The sequence below is a fragment of the Rasamsonia emersonii genome, assembly GCF_000968595.1.
Source record: "Rasamsonia emersonii CBS 393.64 chromosome Unknown ctg1118621760524, whole genome shotgun sequence".
Classification (NCBI taxonomy): Eukaryota; Fungi; Ascomycota; class Eurotiomycetes; order Eurotiales; family Trichocomaceae; genus Rasamsonia; species Rasamsonia emersonii.
Genome location: NW_013562936.1, coordinates 1 through 16817, shown reverse-complemented (window position 1 = coordinate 16817; position 16817 = coordinate 1). Strand labels below are relative to the sequence as shown.

Sequence of the window (16817 nt, the reverse complement as noted above, 5' to 3'; positions counted from 1 at the left end):
AGCTTTTCAATCCCCCATTTCATGAAGAGATCACCCACGCCTTTGCGACGATAATCGGGCAGGGTAAAGGCTATGTTAGGGACTAAGAACACGCCGCACTGAGGTCAAATCATTGCTCGACAGCAACCCGCTTCTCCGTTCCCGTGGTCGGGACTGAACAGGGACACAGACAGTCGTGTGGCCTCTGGAACAGAGTAGCTCTGGGAGCGAAGAACTGGTGCAATGCCTTGGTCGCGAATTCTCTCCCGGTCCTTCGGGGTACCAAACGGCCTCAAAAGGGCAAACGGATTCTGCTGATAAAAGATCCAGCGGGTCCCACCCGCGATCTTGTTGTTGGCATCAATGTCCACGACTTTGACCCAGACGCTGGCGGGCTGCTCATCGTGATGCTGCGCGAGTTGGCCTTGAGTGCTGGCGGTCAGACTGGCGATCGTCGTTCAGGATCGGGCAGAAGAGGCGAAGGATGCCCTGGTACGGGTTCTCGAAGGCTTCCAACGGGGCCACAGTGAGCTCCGCAGCGGGAAGTCATCAGCGGGGGCTATTTCGACCTTGAGAGCATGGCAACGAGTAAGGATATAGATCTCTAGGGGAGACAGAATCGTGAAGGTGAAGACGTTGAATAGCAACGCATGACGACGAGCCTGAATGGTCACTCTGGCGAGGAACGGGGTAGTTTAGGTAGCTAGCTGGGCGCTTACCTGCCCTTCCTGCAGCCTTCAGATTGCTTTCCCTATACAGTGCATGACAACCCCGTTCAGCAAAGCCACAACACCGATGCATTACAGCAAGGATCCCTTGGAACCGTTCGAGAAGGCGATTGGCGCATGCAGGCGAAGAGCTAACGGTGAAATGTCGCTCTGGCCGGGGCCATCACGCAACTGCCGTGATGCAGCATGTCGATCAGCTGGCCGGCCGCCAATCCCCGCGCCCCACGTGATTGCGAGGTTACGCGCCGGCCATTCCTCTTCGCGCTGCCTGCCGAATGGAGCAAGCAGTCGGAAGGAGTCCGAGTGCGGAGTACTCCGAGTTTAATCTTACCGCCGTAATACGGTCCGTCACGTAACCCTGTTACAGCAGCGAAACGGTCACGAGTCAGGCCGCCAAGCTTCCCACCAACCTTGGAACGCTACCAGCCACGAGAAAGCTTAGGCGCCGGCCGAGACCAGGTGGGGAGGATTCAATTTACCCCAGCGCTTCGATGGCATTCACGGGGATCATATGATGCTGAGACCTTGCAGTTCTAGCCAGGCAGATAGTAATAGGGTGCAGTCAGCACAGGAGAGTCCGATCCGCTCCTTACCTCAGTAAGAATACCTACTTTCTATACTCCGTATAGGGAGCCTTGCATGATTCTATAAGATAACGCTAGTGTCCGTGTGGCACAGATCGCGAAGGAATGGCCTAAGGCAGTAGTATCCTAGATCTTAACCCTATTGAATTTAGTTCTGTGGAGAAAAAGTTATTTTGGTGTTATGGTTTTGGGGGCCGGAACCAACGAAACGGAACTAACAACCGGACGAGCCAATCGGCCGTTCGAGGCCGAATATCGATCTGCGAAGGATCGAGAACGCGTATAGACATCAGTCTAGGTACCTAATGTATGTAATCTTCTCCCTGAATCCTTTGGTGACGTGCATCCCCCCTGATCATGGTAGACAGAGATTTTGCTTCTTCTCATCAGCAAGATGACAAGCCGAAACACTCGGCTCCAGTAGTAGTGAGTATCGTCTCGAACAACAACCCCGGTCATTGACGATCTCTACGAAAACCAGAACTGGGGACGCCCATGCCCTCATCTAGGGGCGGTTACGGTAAATAGACTTTGTCCATACGAAGCTGCAGATCAGGTCGGGCCTGGGAAAGCCACTCCTATCGATCTATCGGATAGGTCAGCACTGAAATAGAATTGCATCTGTCGCCGACGCACTTGCGGCATCAATCCAGCCCCCAGCCCCGTAGGAGAATAAAGTGCTGATCACAGCAGCAATGGCGGCATGGCCCGACCTATATTCCGTCTCGATAGGTAGGTCTTCCTCTGGCAAGTTTTGGTTCCCCAGGCCGCCAGATAGAGATTACCGTGCGATACAGAAACGATGTAACCACGGATTTGCTGCAATCGGCACTCGAACCTGTCAGGATCCATTGGGATCGCCACGTTTTTTTGTTTTACCTTTTGACCCGCGGCAAAACCAGTAAAATTACTCCGTAGGTAGCAACCTTACCACAAGGGATTGATTCCCTGACATCAATTGGCTTTTGCACCAAAGACGCCAATGATGATGGCGCCAACGGCCGCATCCCCGAGTCAGGTTATAGTCAGCTACCCACGCATGTACACGTGCATGTACAGTACTTAAAGGCTTGGGCCGACCAAGAGACCTGTTAAAAGTAACTCTCTCCAACGGAGTATAGCACTCATATTCTAGAAAGGACAGCAATAGTCATTCCTTTTTTTCTTACGAACCCCCCTCCTCTCTCTCCTGCTACCTGCCTTTCCATCATGCAGCTGACACGCTCCCTCACCTTCATCCTCCTGGGGCTTGCAACCAGCGTCATCGCATCCCCCATCGTGATCAACTTTCCGGACCCGGAACCGGAACCCACCACCACTTCTTTGGCCGCTGAGGTGCACCATCCCACCCCGCTCGCGGACGTTGTCGAGGACGCTGTGAAGAAGCCTCTGCCTCCCAACTTCAAGGGCCCGAGAGATGCTGAGTTTGCCGGCAAGTGTGATATCGAGAACAAGGAAAACAACGTCCACTGCTTTCCTTATGGAGAGATCTTTTAAATGAGAGGGTCATCGACCTGCTTGTTAGTACTGCTGTTGACCTTGGATAGAATGTCAGTCATTATTTTTCACCAATTATGATCATTTTACTATATATCCTGTGTGGGAGAGACAGCCGTTGACGAGAAGAAAATACAGTTTCACAATAAGAACACGAGACGATCGATTGAAGCAGGAATCCACTGGCTGGTTGTTGGTCGAACCATGGACTGACTGATCAATTTGTCTGTCTATCTGTCTGTCCGTCTCTCTCTCACTTTCTGGTCTGGTACTGGTATATATGTATATATGAAGGAGGGGGACTTTCTTTGTTACTAAACAATGAATTAGAGACTATCGTTTTTTCTTTTTTGAACTAGACGCTGGACTGTCGTTGCCGTTATAGCATGCTTGCCATTGTTGAGGTAGATTAGATTATGTGTTGTAGAATTTTTTTCTCTAGATAAACATCTTCATATAGATACATGTAGTCTACAGTACATACGTTGATGTTCAGGAGGTGATGGTACCTAGCACTCGTTCCTACAATCCGTTTGTAAAGACTATATACAAAGTGGTATTTACTCTCAGCAATAATATCAATCTATGAAACAATATTGACACGAGAAAGAAAACAACGAAGGACAGCTCTTCAGATCAATTGGCATCGGGACTGGTATACGGCGGCACCTGCTCAACCGGCTCCTCATAATAATCGTCCGGGAGGCCAAAGTACTTCCGCATCGCCGGCGCAAAGGGCGAGCCCTTGGGACAGTATTTGTAGTACTTGATCCCGCCGCTCTCGTCGTGGGTTTCGTTGACGTAGCCGAAACAGGCAGAGTTGGCGATCGCCCACTCCTCAAGCTTGTTCCAGTCGCGGCAGTAATGCACCTCATCCACCCCGGTGTCCTTGCTGGGGCCCAGGGTGGTGTACAGCGGCAGGTCATCTGCCTCGCAGAGGACATCCTGGCGCAGGATATCTAAGCAGTGGAGAATATGGTTGATGTTGTCAATCTTGTGAGTGCCACGCTCGGTGGTTACGATCCAGCGACGGATCTTCTTCTGCAATGTTGTGTAAGTTTTTCCGTCGACTCAGAAAAGGGTGTGTGGTCAAACAAACCAGACAGTGCAGCTTGTGGTAGCCGCTGATGAAGTAGATCCCATAGTTCTCATCCCATGGGAATCTCTGGGAGAGATGCAGCCCTTTGGATCGCGCAAAGTCATCCGACAGAGCGACTACCCCAGGGCTGATGCGCAATGATTCCCAGAGCTCGTCCTGCAGGGTCTGGTTTTTGTTGTGAGGGCCGTAGTCCGACATCCAGTCGTAGACGGTGGGCTTGTCGTAGGCCAAGCCAGCTGTATCCCCGGAATTATTAACACAAAGCTACGTACAACCTGGAGAGGAAACGACAGACCATATTTCGAAATCCCTTGGGGATGCTGGTTTCTGTTCCATATCGTCCCAATGTACAAGGCTGCCAGAATCACATTCGCTGCCAATGACGCCAGCAGGCCTGTCCACCACAGCCATCCTTTGGATCCCCGTCGGGAGTGCGTAACTCCCTCGGGGAGGTCGCCGGCAGACTCTGCAGCGTCAGAATCCCGGAGGAGGGAATACTTCTGTTCGTCTCTGGAATTCATCATGAGCCGATAGAAAACTTGCACATTGCTGTACGAAGGTATGTACATCAATCATGAAGGCAAATGGCGCCGGACGGCCGTTTTGCATGCGAGTAATTCAATGTTATGACCATCTTTGCCCCCAGCAAACCCAGCGGCTGGCTCTGGTCCATCCAGCGGCATCACCTCGTGGTGGGGCCAAGCCAAGCGCACGTTTCTTGAGAAAATTCGGTCTGCTGCTCCCTACCCTGGTCGGTAGATGTACTGTACGTCACAAGGGCACGGCACGCCGCGACAGTCTTGGTTACATTGACGCAAGGGTACTTAGGTTAGGTACCTACGGAGTAAGGCGCTGGTGATCCTCCAATACGTTATAGCCGTTACCAATACCATACAATACAGTACCGCTCAGTACAGCCCAGGACAATGCGGCAGATCGACCGAGGCCGGCTCGAGCAGCCACGAGGTCGAGCAGCCTAGCCCCTCCGTGCATGGGGGCAAGCCAGAGCATGCATTGGTCTACCGTGCTCGAGGTGAGTTGTTTGTGATCGTTGGATTTCTTTTTTCCTCCGTACCTGTATACTCATATCTTCTTCCGGCATCCATCTCGTTGCTTGTTCATGCAGCATCTAGGGCTGTTGTGTTTTCTACACATGTGAACGACCATGGGCCGCCATGTCAATGGTGCGACGGCCGCTGCCAATGTTGTCAACTGGTTTCTCCTGGTTACTGCCGTTCTCGCCGTGCTGATGAGACTGGGCACCAAGTATTTCTTCGTCCGAAAACTGACCCGCGATGATTACATCCTCTGCCTTGCTCTTGTACGCTGCCTTCATAAAATCCTTCTCAAACGACATCAGATTTCCTGGAACTAATTCGACATGGCCGACGGTCTTGCAGGTCTTCGCAATCGCCCAGTCCATCTCCACGTCGTTAGGAATCACCCGCCAATTCGAAGTTCCTCAAGATGCTTTGAGCACCAGCGAGATCCTGCGCATGCTGCATGTGAGTGAGCTTGGATCGCGTGCATCAGAAGAAGCCCCGTCTTCTGACCTTGTCTCTGGTCCAGGCTGAATACGCGTCATCTCTTCTCTTCATTGCCAGCCTGTGCTTGTCCAAGGTGGCCGCCCTGCTCTTTGTGAGAGGACTGACCCTGGATACTATCGACCTAAACCTCACCACGGGCTTGTGTATTTTCGTCGGCGTCTGGGGTGTCGTGTCGGAATTCGCCGTGGCGTTTCAGTGCCACCTCCCAAAGCCGTGGGACTACATCCACAATACCTGCTTCAATCGCGTAGGTGTCGCCACATCGCCAGACAATACGGAATGCCTTCTGACCGACCTAGGTGGCGTGGTGGAACTTCTTCGGCGTGGTCAATATCCTGACTGAAGCGGTGCTTATCATCCATCCGGTGGTCATTGTGTCCCCGCTTCGCACAACCCTGGGGAAGAAGATTGGGATCGTATCATGTTTCGCTGGTCGAATAATGTATGGGTTCTGAACCCGACCTTTTTTTTTGGGGGACTTGTCACTCTAACGGTCTCCAGTGTCGTGGTGGCTGTTATTATCCAGCTCGCCTACTTGAACCACGCCGCCCATACCGGACAGTCGCTGCTCGAGAGCTGGCAGAATGTCGTGTGCTCGGAAGTGGTGCAATGTCTCAGCATCGTCGGCACCTGCCTGCCGCAATTCAAGCCCTTCCTCGAAAGTCTCCAGTCGAGCGGAATGCGGCTGTATGACATACCGGGAACGACCAGGAAATATGGCTATGGCTATGGCACCCCGCGCGGGCTCAATTCGCACAAGTCTCCGCAAGCCAGTCACCGCGGCGGCGGCACCATCCACGAACTGATATCGGTCCCTCAGCGACTGGAAACGACCGTCACAGCAGGCGGGAAAGACAAAGATTGGGAGGTCAGCAGTCAATCGAGTTATGCGAGAATAATTCGAGAAACTAAAACGTGGTCTGTGGCAGAATACCCAGGACAGCCAGCCTCGCCGGGCGAGGAGTCCGTGAGAGTTTAGATTCATTTGGTGCTCGGTTCTTTTTTTTTCTTTGGCATTATTCTACAGCAATACATACCCCGATATCTTCTACGTAATTTCCTAATATTTATTATATACATATACGAGCAGGAGTCTTGACAAGGGGCATTTCGGGAGGGTTGAGGAGGGAGGGTGGGTGTAAGAGGGGTGGTTATCTAAAAAAAGAATACTCGGACTTCGTCCCGAGCTATAAGAAGCTTCCCAGCTGTAGGTTCTATTATGACAAATACCTCGTGTAGATTAAGTTAGGTAGACATATTAGATAATATGGGTCTATTCATGAGCGATATTTTTCTTTTCTCATTCTATTTTCGGGTTTTAACTTTAACTACAAAAAAAATTCCCTATCTAGAATTGCACTAGATGAAAGAATTTGCGATACTTCTCGTTATCGAGTTAATTATAGCCGAGGAATTTCTTTTTTTGCCGAATCACGATTGGGGGCTGGGCTTGGCTGGGCTGGGGGCATGAAATACCTAGAATTAGCTACAGGTATTGAACTAAGCCAGGAAGGTTATGAGTCTAAAGTCTGATCAGCACGATAGCGACCTGTTATTCCCTCATGCGAGACAAGGATCGAGGATCGATAAACGTGCAATTAACCGAGATGAATTGTACACTTGCAACTAGCCAACAGCAAAGAATGACTGGTGGACCCGTCCATCAGGCCAAGTCCAAGACGGGGTGTCTTCAAGTCTTGCGCGATAAGAGGTCCAAGGCACTCTATGATCGGCGATAGCGATATCAGTGGCTGGTCACGCCTAGTAAGTACTAAGTTGTAAGTTTGTAACAAGCCACCGTCGATCCTTCGTCCTTGCGGGCCTTTCTGGAATGGCCGCCCTAAGCGCCACTCGCGCTTAAGCCCTAAAGCTCGACGGCGCATCCTTCGCCTCCGGATCGTCATTACCGATACATACAGTTACGCTGTACTCCGTACAGTACGGGGTATCCGTACCGCAACGGTTCCCGAATTCTTCAGCATTCACCGACTCGCTCTCGATGAGTGGTCTCTGAATTACTGATTTTAAACGTACGCCAGATCGCTTTTTCAAGCTTGGCAAAACTCGTATTTTGCTAACAGTGGAGCAGAACGTTACCCTCGCAGAACAATGTGCTGGCTTCTCGAAAGACGAAAGAATGGTGGGCGTGGAAACCCCTCTCGTACGTTACAAACAGACAGAGGTGGCCTAACCCTCCGGATCAGCAGTCCCTCTTGCCCAAGCATGGACACCAACAGCTAACAATAGCTACCAAGTACAACATGGCTGGATGCGCTATTACATGGCCATCTAGCAAACACGCCCAGTCTCGACTCTTCACTATTCTTTCTTTCTTCATGCCTTCTCTTGCTGCATCAGCTTTCTCTACAAGCTCCTACTACACTTAGACCTCTTTGGAGTCATCACGTCCGCGTTACTTCCTTGTTCTCGGGCGTCTTTAGCTGCGAGTTTGTCTCGCAGTGTTAATTTACTTTTTTTTTTAATCTTTCTTCCTCTCTTGACAGACTGGCGTGATTGTATCAGTCTCGGTTCGACTATCATACCACCGCAATGGAAGGTCAAGAGCTGAAGGCCATGGGGCCTTCCGCCTACGAGGAAATCAATCGGAGGCAGACTCTGGACGATCTTGATCGAGAATACCTGGCCCGTTTGGGCAAAAAGGCAGTGCTGAAGGTCCGTTGTCTTTTATTTTTGGGCATGCGACCATGGGGTTCCATGCAGCTCCAAGCTCACCATCATTCCTTCTAGCGAAACTTCGGGTTCATGTCCATCCTGGGCTTCAGCTGCACGATTTTGATCACATGGGAGGGATCGCTGGTGTACGTCGTCCGTTCATTCATTCATTCGTTCTGTCATGTCAACAGTCGCCAGAGCTAATTCGGATCCAGGACTTTTATGGAGCCTTTTGCAAAGTACGTCAATTGCGGTTGACGATTAGATTCTCCTCCTCCTTCATCGACTGACTGCCATCAAGTGGAGGTCCCAGTGGTGTTTTCTACAGCTATCTCCTAGTCTGGGCAGGCACCTTCGCAACGTTCGTGACCATAGCTGAATTGGCTTCCATGTATGTGCTGTACATATAGTACGACACTCCTTGCGAGAAAGTTCTGTTCTCACTGACAATATCCAAGGGCTCCCACCTCTGGCGGCCAGTACCACTGGGTCTCAATGCTGGCTCCTTCTTCAGCTTACAAATTCCTCAGCTATATCACCGGTAATATCTGTACTGGCAATGCGGGATCGTTCCTCCTCTGACTCCTTCTTCCAGGCTGGGCCACTGTTGCCGGTTGGCAAGCGAGTCTTTCTTCCGCTAGCTATCTGTCTGCGACCTTGATCCAGGGTTTGATTAAGCTAACCCACCCGGGCTACAATATGCAACCATGGCACGGGACTTTGCTCTACTGGGCCATCATTGCCTTTACCGTATTCATCAACGTTATAAGCAGCGGTCTCTTGCCCAAGTTCGAGGGCTTAATCCTAGTTCTTCATATTCTGGGCTTCTTCGCCATCCTGATCCCGCTCGCATATCTGGCCGAGCATAGCCCCCCTTCGGCCGTATTCAACAGCTGGCTGAACGAGGGTGACTATCAAACGCAAACCCTTTCATTCTTCGTTGGTATCGTTGGCAATGTCTTTGCCTTTTCGGGGGCGGACGCAGCAGTTCATGTAGGCCTTTTTGTCCCTGAAGACCCCACACATGGTTGCTAACAAGCATTGTGTTGATAGATGTCGGAAGAAATCCAAAACGCATCCAGGGTTGTCCCGACATCCATCATTACAACTATCGTGATAAACGGGTCGCTTGGACTCGGCATGATCCTTACGGTCTTGTTCTCTCTCGGCAACGTTGAGAAAGCCTTAAAATCCCCAACGGGGTACCCTTTTATGGAGATTTTCTTGGAAGCAACGGAATCCGTGGCGGGTTCTACCGTGATGGCGTCGATAATTACCATCCTTGGGCTCTGTGCAACCGTCGGTGGAATGGCATCCGCGTCTCGCATGATCTGGTCCTTTAGCCGTGATCGTGGTATCCCCGGATGGAAGATACTGAGCCGCGTATGTTATACCCCTGCTTATACCCCTGCTTCACGTCACAACCACGTTGATGTTTGGACAATCCTAACGGTCGCAGCTTGACCCTCGAACGTCAATCCCGGTATGGTCAATTGCAACCACCACAACGATCGCCTGCCTGCTCGCCCTGATCAACCTCGGATCCTCAGTGGCATTCAACGACGTTATCTCGCTGTCGGTCGCCGGACTCTATTCGTCCTACTTGATCTGTTGCTCGCTACTTCTCTGGCGCCGCTGTACCAATCAAATCCTCATCCGATCCGATTCGGCGGGCTCACAACTCGTCAACACCCCGGGGGCAACCCTCACCTGGGGCCCGTTCCGGATTCCGGGGATTTTTGGGATTATCGTCAACTCGATCGCGGTCATCTACCTCATCATTGCCATCTTTTTCAGTTTCTGGCCCACTAAGAGAGTAGTGACGGTAGAGTCGATGAACTACAGCTCAGTGGGCTACTCCAGCGTGGTGATTATCAGTGTCGTTTACTATTTTGTTCGAGCGAGGAAAGTCTACACGGGGCCGGTTATCGAAATCGACCCTCAGTGAGTCGTTGATCAGGATCTGACTCATTCCAGCTGTGCTGGAAAGAAAAAAAGAAGAGAGAGAGAGAGAGAAGAAAGTCATCACAAAGACTGCTCAACACTGAGCAGGGACACATATAGAGCTTGTTTTTACTTTTTTCCTTTTTATGTTTTTTTTTTGGTACTACTCATGTTGGATACGGTGCGGGGATGATCATGGTCTGTCCGGTTTGTTTCAAGGGGCTGCATATATAGCTGCATAGATCGCGGAGCAGCTGCCTATCTATCTGTTTATCTATCTATAATTGGGAAAAAAAATGGGAATGGGTGGAGTTAGTTTTTTTTTTCTCTTTTTTCATTTTTTGCCCTTTTTTTTTGCCATGTAATAAATATGTACGGTATATGGACCTACATACAAATATAATATACCCAGGCACTGCCATTCTAATAATTTCTGGCGGGTTTTCCCAGGCTATCATGGTCAGAATCACTGCCTAACTACAGGATTACGAATTGGATTCTTCTTCGCAGACCTCACTCTCTTTGTACCCCCCTCTCTCTCTCTTTGTCTAAAGCTGAATGCTGATCTGGTTTTTTTTTTGACTGGTCACAGACTTGAAGAACTACAAGCCTAGATAGATAGAACTCCTAGCAAGGGATTGGAAGGCTTGACTCGACTGAAAATGATGATGATGGTTAAGGGATAAGTATTAGGTTGATATAGAGACATGTAATAGTTTACAGTGTATCTGTAATAAGAAGGCTATACTCCAGGTGAAGTTGATTTCCTGAAGTCTAGAAACCATAACGAGTTTCTTGAAATGGTTAGTGCATTCCAGTGATAAGATAAGCGCACGTGCCCAAGTGCTTTCCGCGGAACTCTGAGCAACTGCGTCATGAAGAAATACTTAAGTCGGTGAAGAAATAAACATGTCCCTCCCTTATCTCTGTGCGCGATGCGCGCGCCAGGGCTTTCGATTGTCGAGAACTCTCCCCTGGGAGAGGCCGAAAGGCCTGAAGAGACACAACAGCACTGTCGTCCGGCATGACCGTCCGTTCCGTGTTGCAGTCGTCGGTTCAGGACCGGCAGGCTTCTATGCCGCGTCCCGGCTTCTCTCCAAGGTCGACGATGCTGTCGTCGACATGTACGAGCAGCTGCCGGTGCCATTCGGCCTGGTGCGATATGGTGTCGCTCCCGACCACCCAGAGGTCAAGGTGAGAGAATCCCCAATCATCAATACTGCTTGCTGGCTCGACATGAATGACTGACTGGCTGGTTGGTTGATTGGACAAATAGAACTGTGAGGAGAAATTCACAGAGGTCGCTACGTCTCCCCGTTTCAATTTCATCGGCAATGTCGCTGTCGGCGCCCAGCTCCCCTTTCAGGTGCTCAAGCCGCATTACGACGCCATTCTCTTCGCCTACGGGGCTTCCAAGGATCGGGAGCTCGGGATCCCGGGCGAGGATGCCGCGAAGAACGTCCTGTCGGCCAGGGCGTTTGTCGGATGGTATAATGGACTACCGGAGTACCGTGATCTGGCTCCGGATCTGACGGCGGGTGAGAACGCCGTCATCGTGGGCCAGGGCAATGTGGCTCTCGATGTGGCTCGCATTTTGCTATCCGATGTCGACGTCCTACGCAAGACAGATATTGCAGAGTATGCTTTAGAAGAGCTGGCTAAGAGCAGGATCAAGCGCGTTCGGGTTGTTGGCCGCCGCGGACCGATGCAGGTAGAGATAGAGCAAAGCAGAGTGTGTACCGAGTACGAATGCTCATGTCTGTCTTTTTTCTAGGCTGCCTTCACCATTAAAGAGGTTCGGGAACTGCTTCAACTCCCGTCCGTTTCATTCGACCCCATTCCGCAGGACCTGCTACCCCCAGAGTCCATCATTGCTTCCCTTCCCCGGGCGCAGAAGCGTCTGACCCAGCTGCTTGCCAAAGGCTCTGACACCAGTCCTGAAGCGGCAACGAAGTCGTGGTCCCTGGAGTTTCTACTGTCTCCCCACTCGTTGCATTGGTCGCCCAAGTTCCCCTTCCGACTGTCCCATGTGAAATTTACCCGCAACGACCTGGATCCCTCTGATCCCTTCTCCCCGAATGCCACAGTCAAGCAGCGTTTGCTCTCCAGCGGGGAGCCCGCTGAGGTGACTATCCCCTGCAACATCTTCTTCCGCAGCATCGGATACAAGTCCCTACCTCTACCGGGATTCGAGGACCTTGGCATCCAGTTCGATACGCGTCGCGGCATCATCCCTCATGACGGATTCGGGCGGGTGACCAGTTCTGCGGCCGCAGCCGAAGACAGCACCACCCCGTTGGATCACGCTCACATCTCTCACTTACCGGGTCTCTACTGCGCGGGCTGGGTCAAGCGCGGACCGACGGGAGTGATCGCCTCGACCATGATGGACGCATTTGCCACGGCAGACTCCATCGCGGCCGACTGGGAGGCGCAGAAGAGCAGCGCCGGGAGTAGCATCTCCTTCCTCAACTCCGCCTCAGGGGGCAGTACTGGTCTGGGGTGGGAGGGAGTGCGCCCAGAGGCGGAACGCAGAGGGCTCATCCCAACGACCTGGCAGGACTGGGAGAAGATCAACGCCGTCGAGCAGGAGAGAGGGAAGCAAAGGGGGAAGATCCGGGAGAAATTTGGGCGTGTCGAAGAGATGCTAGCAGTTGTACGGTGATGTATAGACAGGGTGTGATGAATATACGCAAAATCTACTCTGCATGAATTTATCCCGATGTATTATTACTCATTGCAAGCGTTTTCAGAGAAGCCAGCTTGGGAGCATCGCTCTATTTATGCTCACCTTTCTCCCCGAAGAGAAGATCTACTACTCCGTAATTCCCCGGTCTGTACGGAGTATGTACTGAGGTAACTCCATATACGAGTACCACGACGGGGTGATAATTCTAGCCAGATCTTAAATTTAGGGAGATACGAGTCCTCCACGGACACAGTACGGAGACTCCGTCCTGGCACAGAGTGACAGAGACCTGGCGTGGCACAGCACTGCGTTGCACCTGCGGATTCGGGCTAATCGCCTCGTGCGGACTCACCCAGCCGGAAGGGCAGTTCCGCTCGCTTCGATCCTTCGCCTCGCCCGTTCCACATCGCTGGGATCCCGGCAACCTTCGCCTACCATGACACCGTCCCAGGCGCGCTGTTAGCCTGTTAGCCTGTTAGTTCTCGCGGCGCATGCTCTACAGAGTAGTCGCGTCGAGCTTCTTTCTCTTCTTTGTTTGCTCAATCTCAATCCCGTGCCGTGCCTTGCTGCGGTGCATGCATGGGGTGCTGCGCTGTGCTGCACTACAGGCAATAATACGAGATGCGCCAGAAGACCATTGCCGTGTCTGACAACCCGCCTCGACGATCGCGACCATCCATCACTGTGATAACGCGCTGGCTGGCCGGAGCTCCTGGCCGGCTGGCCCTGAGCTGAGGGCCGATCTCTGCTGCGCTGCGGAGGAGACCCGCCCCAGTGGGCCGAGTCGAAGCTGTTGCGTCTTGGCCTTTGGGGCTTTTTTCACCTTCACGCCTACCTGAGCAGCCAGCCAAGCCAAACTGGGCAATTTGCTGGGGGCATCAAACTTCGACGATCCGGGCCTGGCGCAGATTGCCCCTGGGGCTAAGAGTAGTGGCCCAATGGACTTCGCCAGCAAGGGCTCCTTAGTTGGACTTGAGCGTTAGTTGCGACTGGGCTGCAGCTGGCATCCGAGTACGGTTTTCTGTCACGCTTAGTCTGCTTTAGCTTGTTGAAGACATCGTGCTAACGCGGAATTTTGGAAGCGACGTTCATTCAAGGCCTCAAGTCTCTCCCGAGAGCAACATCCGGACTCAGTGCAGCGCAGAATCAGAGCAATTGCTCCATCGAGACTGTCGCCATTGTCCCTGGTGGTCCAGCAGTCGCCATCTTCCAGGTGGGTTGGTGAGACAAGTCGAAACGTGGCTTACCCCATATTCCTGCAATGTGCCCGTCATGCAGGAATTGTGCATGAGAAAAGATTTGTCAATCCATTATTATCAACGCCACCCCGCCAATGTGATAACTATTCTCCTCGGGAATAGAGCTCAACGATTCCGGACGCTATTGCCAATGTCACTCGCCATTCTGCCGTGAGAACTTCATCCATGATCCATGCATCGACCGTAGTAATTGGTTCGGGCCCTCACTCGGCCGCTACGGAGTAAGCTTTAACTATGCCACCTCCTGTGCCCAGGGCTCAGGTAGCGCGCCTCGCCGTTCCCGGCCCTGTGCAGCTATGCTCCTTTTTTATAACAAAGTTCTAGGGCTTGGCCCAAGCTCGACGAGCTGTGGGACGCATTGTCTGCGCGTCCAGGTACCCACGGGCCGTTGCAGGCTCTTGTTTTTCAAAAGCTCTGATTTCCCCCCGTGATTAATAATAATGCCTGAATGCCATATTCTGTACTGTATCATGTCTGTCAAGGTTTCGCTACCCTGTCAAGCATGACAGTTTTGACAATCTTCATCTTGTTACCATCTTTGGAAATCTCCTAAGCTCCTGTGTAGTTAGCGGCTCGTATTCGCGACTAGCAGCTGGACCGTCTGCCCGACCAAATCTGCTATGACGTTTGTTGAAGAAAAACTCCCCGGTGCAATTGTCGCAAAAGTTTACAACTCGTTTCGCATCTCACATGAAATTACGTCCGGTGCTTGCCCGAAGAGTATCTACACAGCAGTCTTTGCACAATTGAACAGGATGAAGATTTGATGTTGTGTCATAGTATCGCGCTCACTCCTGCGACACGGATCATCAATCCTCAAACGTCTGGCATTAAAGGGGAAGGATGAACGAGATATACCTCTGATACTCGCGATTGGTCATAGAACGGTCGAACACCTCTCAGCCTGCGAGATCTTTTCCTCCAGCTTCAGTCATGGATGCTCAACACTCGCCCAGGTCGGCGATTCCCCGTCGAGGGCCACCACTTGCCCCCATACGAACAGACCTTCCTCGACCAGTTCACGATTCCCCTGTTCTCCAGAAACCTCGCCCTCAGCGCCCGCGACCGAACGATGCTGGCCATGGTTCGGCTGAACGAGTCCCGCTTCAATCACCGCATCCCAAGCGTCAATCCTCCAAGACCAACTTGAGGAGCCTTTTTACCCGCAAAAAATCAGTTCGCGACTCCAAGCGACAAAACAACAACCTTGCTGGGGTGGGCGAGCGGCGGGGATCGGCAACAGAGAGTGCATCCGCAGCGGAGACTCCCCTCTCCCCTACCAGCACTGGGGTCACCACGCCTACGGTAGTCGCGTCGCCCACGATACAAACCAGAAGCACCGGGGATCAGTCCAAGACACCAGCGAAGAAGGACAAGCAGAAGCCGCTCCATCCGGTCACTTCCACGTGGACTCCACCGCCCCTTTTTCAGGCGTATCCGCAGTCAATCAAACATGCTTGTCTTTTGACTCCGGCCCTTTCGGCAGATTCCATTCTGCGCATCCAGGCTGCGAGAAGAAACAGCGATGCCGTAGAAGAGACGCAAGATGGCAGCTCGCAAAACCACGCTTCGGCAGCTACGAGCGCTGCGAAGAAGAAAAAAGAGGAGAAAGAGAAGAGGAAGCATGAGAGGAAGATATCCGGTTCCATCAGCAAGACCCTGTGGACGAAGAAGATATTCATCCTTGTGACCTCGGGATTTCTCTTGCAATACGCCGGCGAAGGGAGTTTTGATCGACTGCCTGAGAAGATGTTGCGGCTGGGGCCGGCATCGGCAGCATTTGCCAGCGATGCAATTCCCGGGAAGCCCTGGGTTTTGCAGATATCGCAAACATCATATGAAGATGGCAGTGTCGCCATGGACAGCCCACGAGGCTTGCTGTCCCGATTCGGATTTCACAGTGCTGATTCGCGAAGGTCGACGAGAAGCTTTTTCATGGTCTTCACGAACCCCGAGGAGATGAATTCGTGGCTGGTTACCTTGAGGAAAGAGATCGAGTCGCTTGGAGGAAAGAAATACGTCCCAGAGAGTGCATCCGACGATGATGACAAAGCTCCCCAAGTATATAACAGACCTCTGATGGTTGCGAACGATCTGCGCTCACGAAAATCGAGCCTCAACGATTCGAGCCACATTCCCGGGCCAGTACAGACACCCACCAGACGTTCGCCTGCTTCATCGATTCAGAGAAAATATTCGCACCAAGAGATGACCAATTCGATGAATAGCCAGATGACGAAGGCGATGAACCGCCGGTCGATGCCTTCCTCAGACTCGCTGTCTATATCGACTTCTACTACTCAGAGGGATGCCGATACGATTCACGAATATACAACCCACCTTTCTGGGAGCACTCCTACCGTTTCCAGTTCCCAGGGGCCTTCGCCTGCTCTTTCTCCTGTCCAATCTCAGTCTGCTGGCCCACGACCACGCCGCAAGACTCCTGCCGCATCTAGCCGGAATCGACGATCTATGTACTCATACTCAGAGACGCAGTCGGACCGTCAAGTCAAGGATGTCGAGGTCCCGACGCGGCCGCGGTCCCTGATAGGAGATGCATCATATCTGAAGAGCCCTTCTCCGCTTCCAAATTTCAGTGTTCCGTCATTTAGCAAGAAATTTGGGCTGTCCCGCGGTTCTACGCGATCGCAAGACCAACTGTCAGATGAGCCTGTATCTCCCACTTCGTTGCCAAAGGAGTCGCAATCTGTCGCAAGGTCTGGGGTTCAGCAAGAGCCCGCTGGGGATGCTAACGCGAGCAAGCGACGGTCTCTTGTATACGATTCGTCTTTTATTCGTGACCCTACCCCTAGTCCCT

General features: G+C 52.1%; 6 protein-coding genes across 6 annotated transcripts; 5 read left to right on the top strand and 1 right to left on the bottom strand.

The window, feature by feature from the left end:
* Window positions 1-2500: 2500 nt before the first annotated feature.
* Window positions 2501-2788, top strand: T310_7281 (uncharacterized protein; the record flags this gene model as incomplete). The annotated part of the gene is made up of 1 exon (XM_013469917.1): window positions 2501-2788. One exon carries the CDS (start codon window positions 2501-2503, stop codon window positions 2786-2788), a length of 288 nt encoding a protein of 95 aa, XP_013325371.1.
* Window positions 2789-3424: 636 nt separating this feature from the next.
* Window positions 3425-4880, bottom strand: T310_7280 (uncharacterized protein; the record flags this gene model as incomplete). Its single annotated transcript, XM_013469916.1, has 5 exons — window positions 3425-3829; window positions 3888-4123; window positions 4183-4436; window positions 4601-4630; window positions 4729-4880. The coding sequence occupies 5 exons, from the start codon at window positions 4878-4880 to the stop codon at window positions 3425-3427; spliced, it is 1077 nt and encodes a 358-aa protein (XP_013325370.1).
* Window positions 4881-5268: 388 nt separating this feature from the next.
* T310_7279 (uncharacterized protein) lies at window positions 5269-6413 on the top strand (the record flags this gene model as incomplete). The annotated part of the gene is made up of 4 exons (XM_013469915.1): window positions 5269-5396; window positions 5492-5681; window positions 5734-5876; window positions 5936-6413. 4 exons carry the CDS (start codon window positions 5269-5271, stop codon window positions 6411-6413), a joined length of 939 nt encoding a protein of 312 aa, XP_013325369.1.
* Window positions 6414-8288: 1875 nt separating this feature from the next.
* T310_7278 (Amino acid transporter) lies at window positions 8289-10055 on the top strand (the record flags this gene model as incomplete). The annotated part of the gene is made up of 6 exons (XM_013469914.1): window positions 8289-8346; window positions 8456-8498; window positions 8566-8648; window positions 8703-9100; window positions 9161-9490; window positions 9567-10055. 6 exons carry the CDS (start codon window positions 8289-8291, stop codon window positions 10053-10055), a joined length of 1401 nt encoding a protein of 466 aa, XP_013325368.1.
* Window positions 10056-10960: 905 nt separating this feature from the next.
* Window positions 10961-12716, top strand: T310_7277 (Ferredoxin--NADP(+) reductase; the record flags this gene model as incomplete). Its single annotated transcript, XM_013469913.1, has 3 exons — window positions 10961-11245; window positions 11328-11783; window positions 11826-12716. The coding sequence occupies 3 exons, from the start codon at window positions 10961-10963 to the stop codon at window positions 12714-12716; spliced, it is 1632 nt and encodes a 543-aa protein (XP_013325367.1).
* Window positions 12717-14932: 2216 nt separating this feature from the next.
* Window positions 14933-16817, top strand: T310_7276 (uncharacterized protein; the record flags this gene model as incomplete). The annotated part of the gene is made up of 1 exon (XM_013469912.1): window positions 14933-16817. A coding segment is annotated over one exon (1885 nt), but the record flags the coding sequence as incomplete, so codon positions are not given.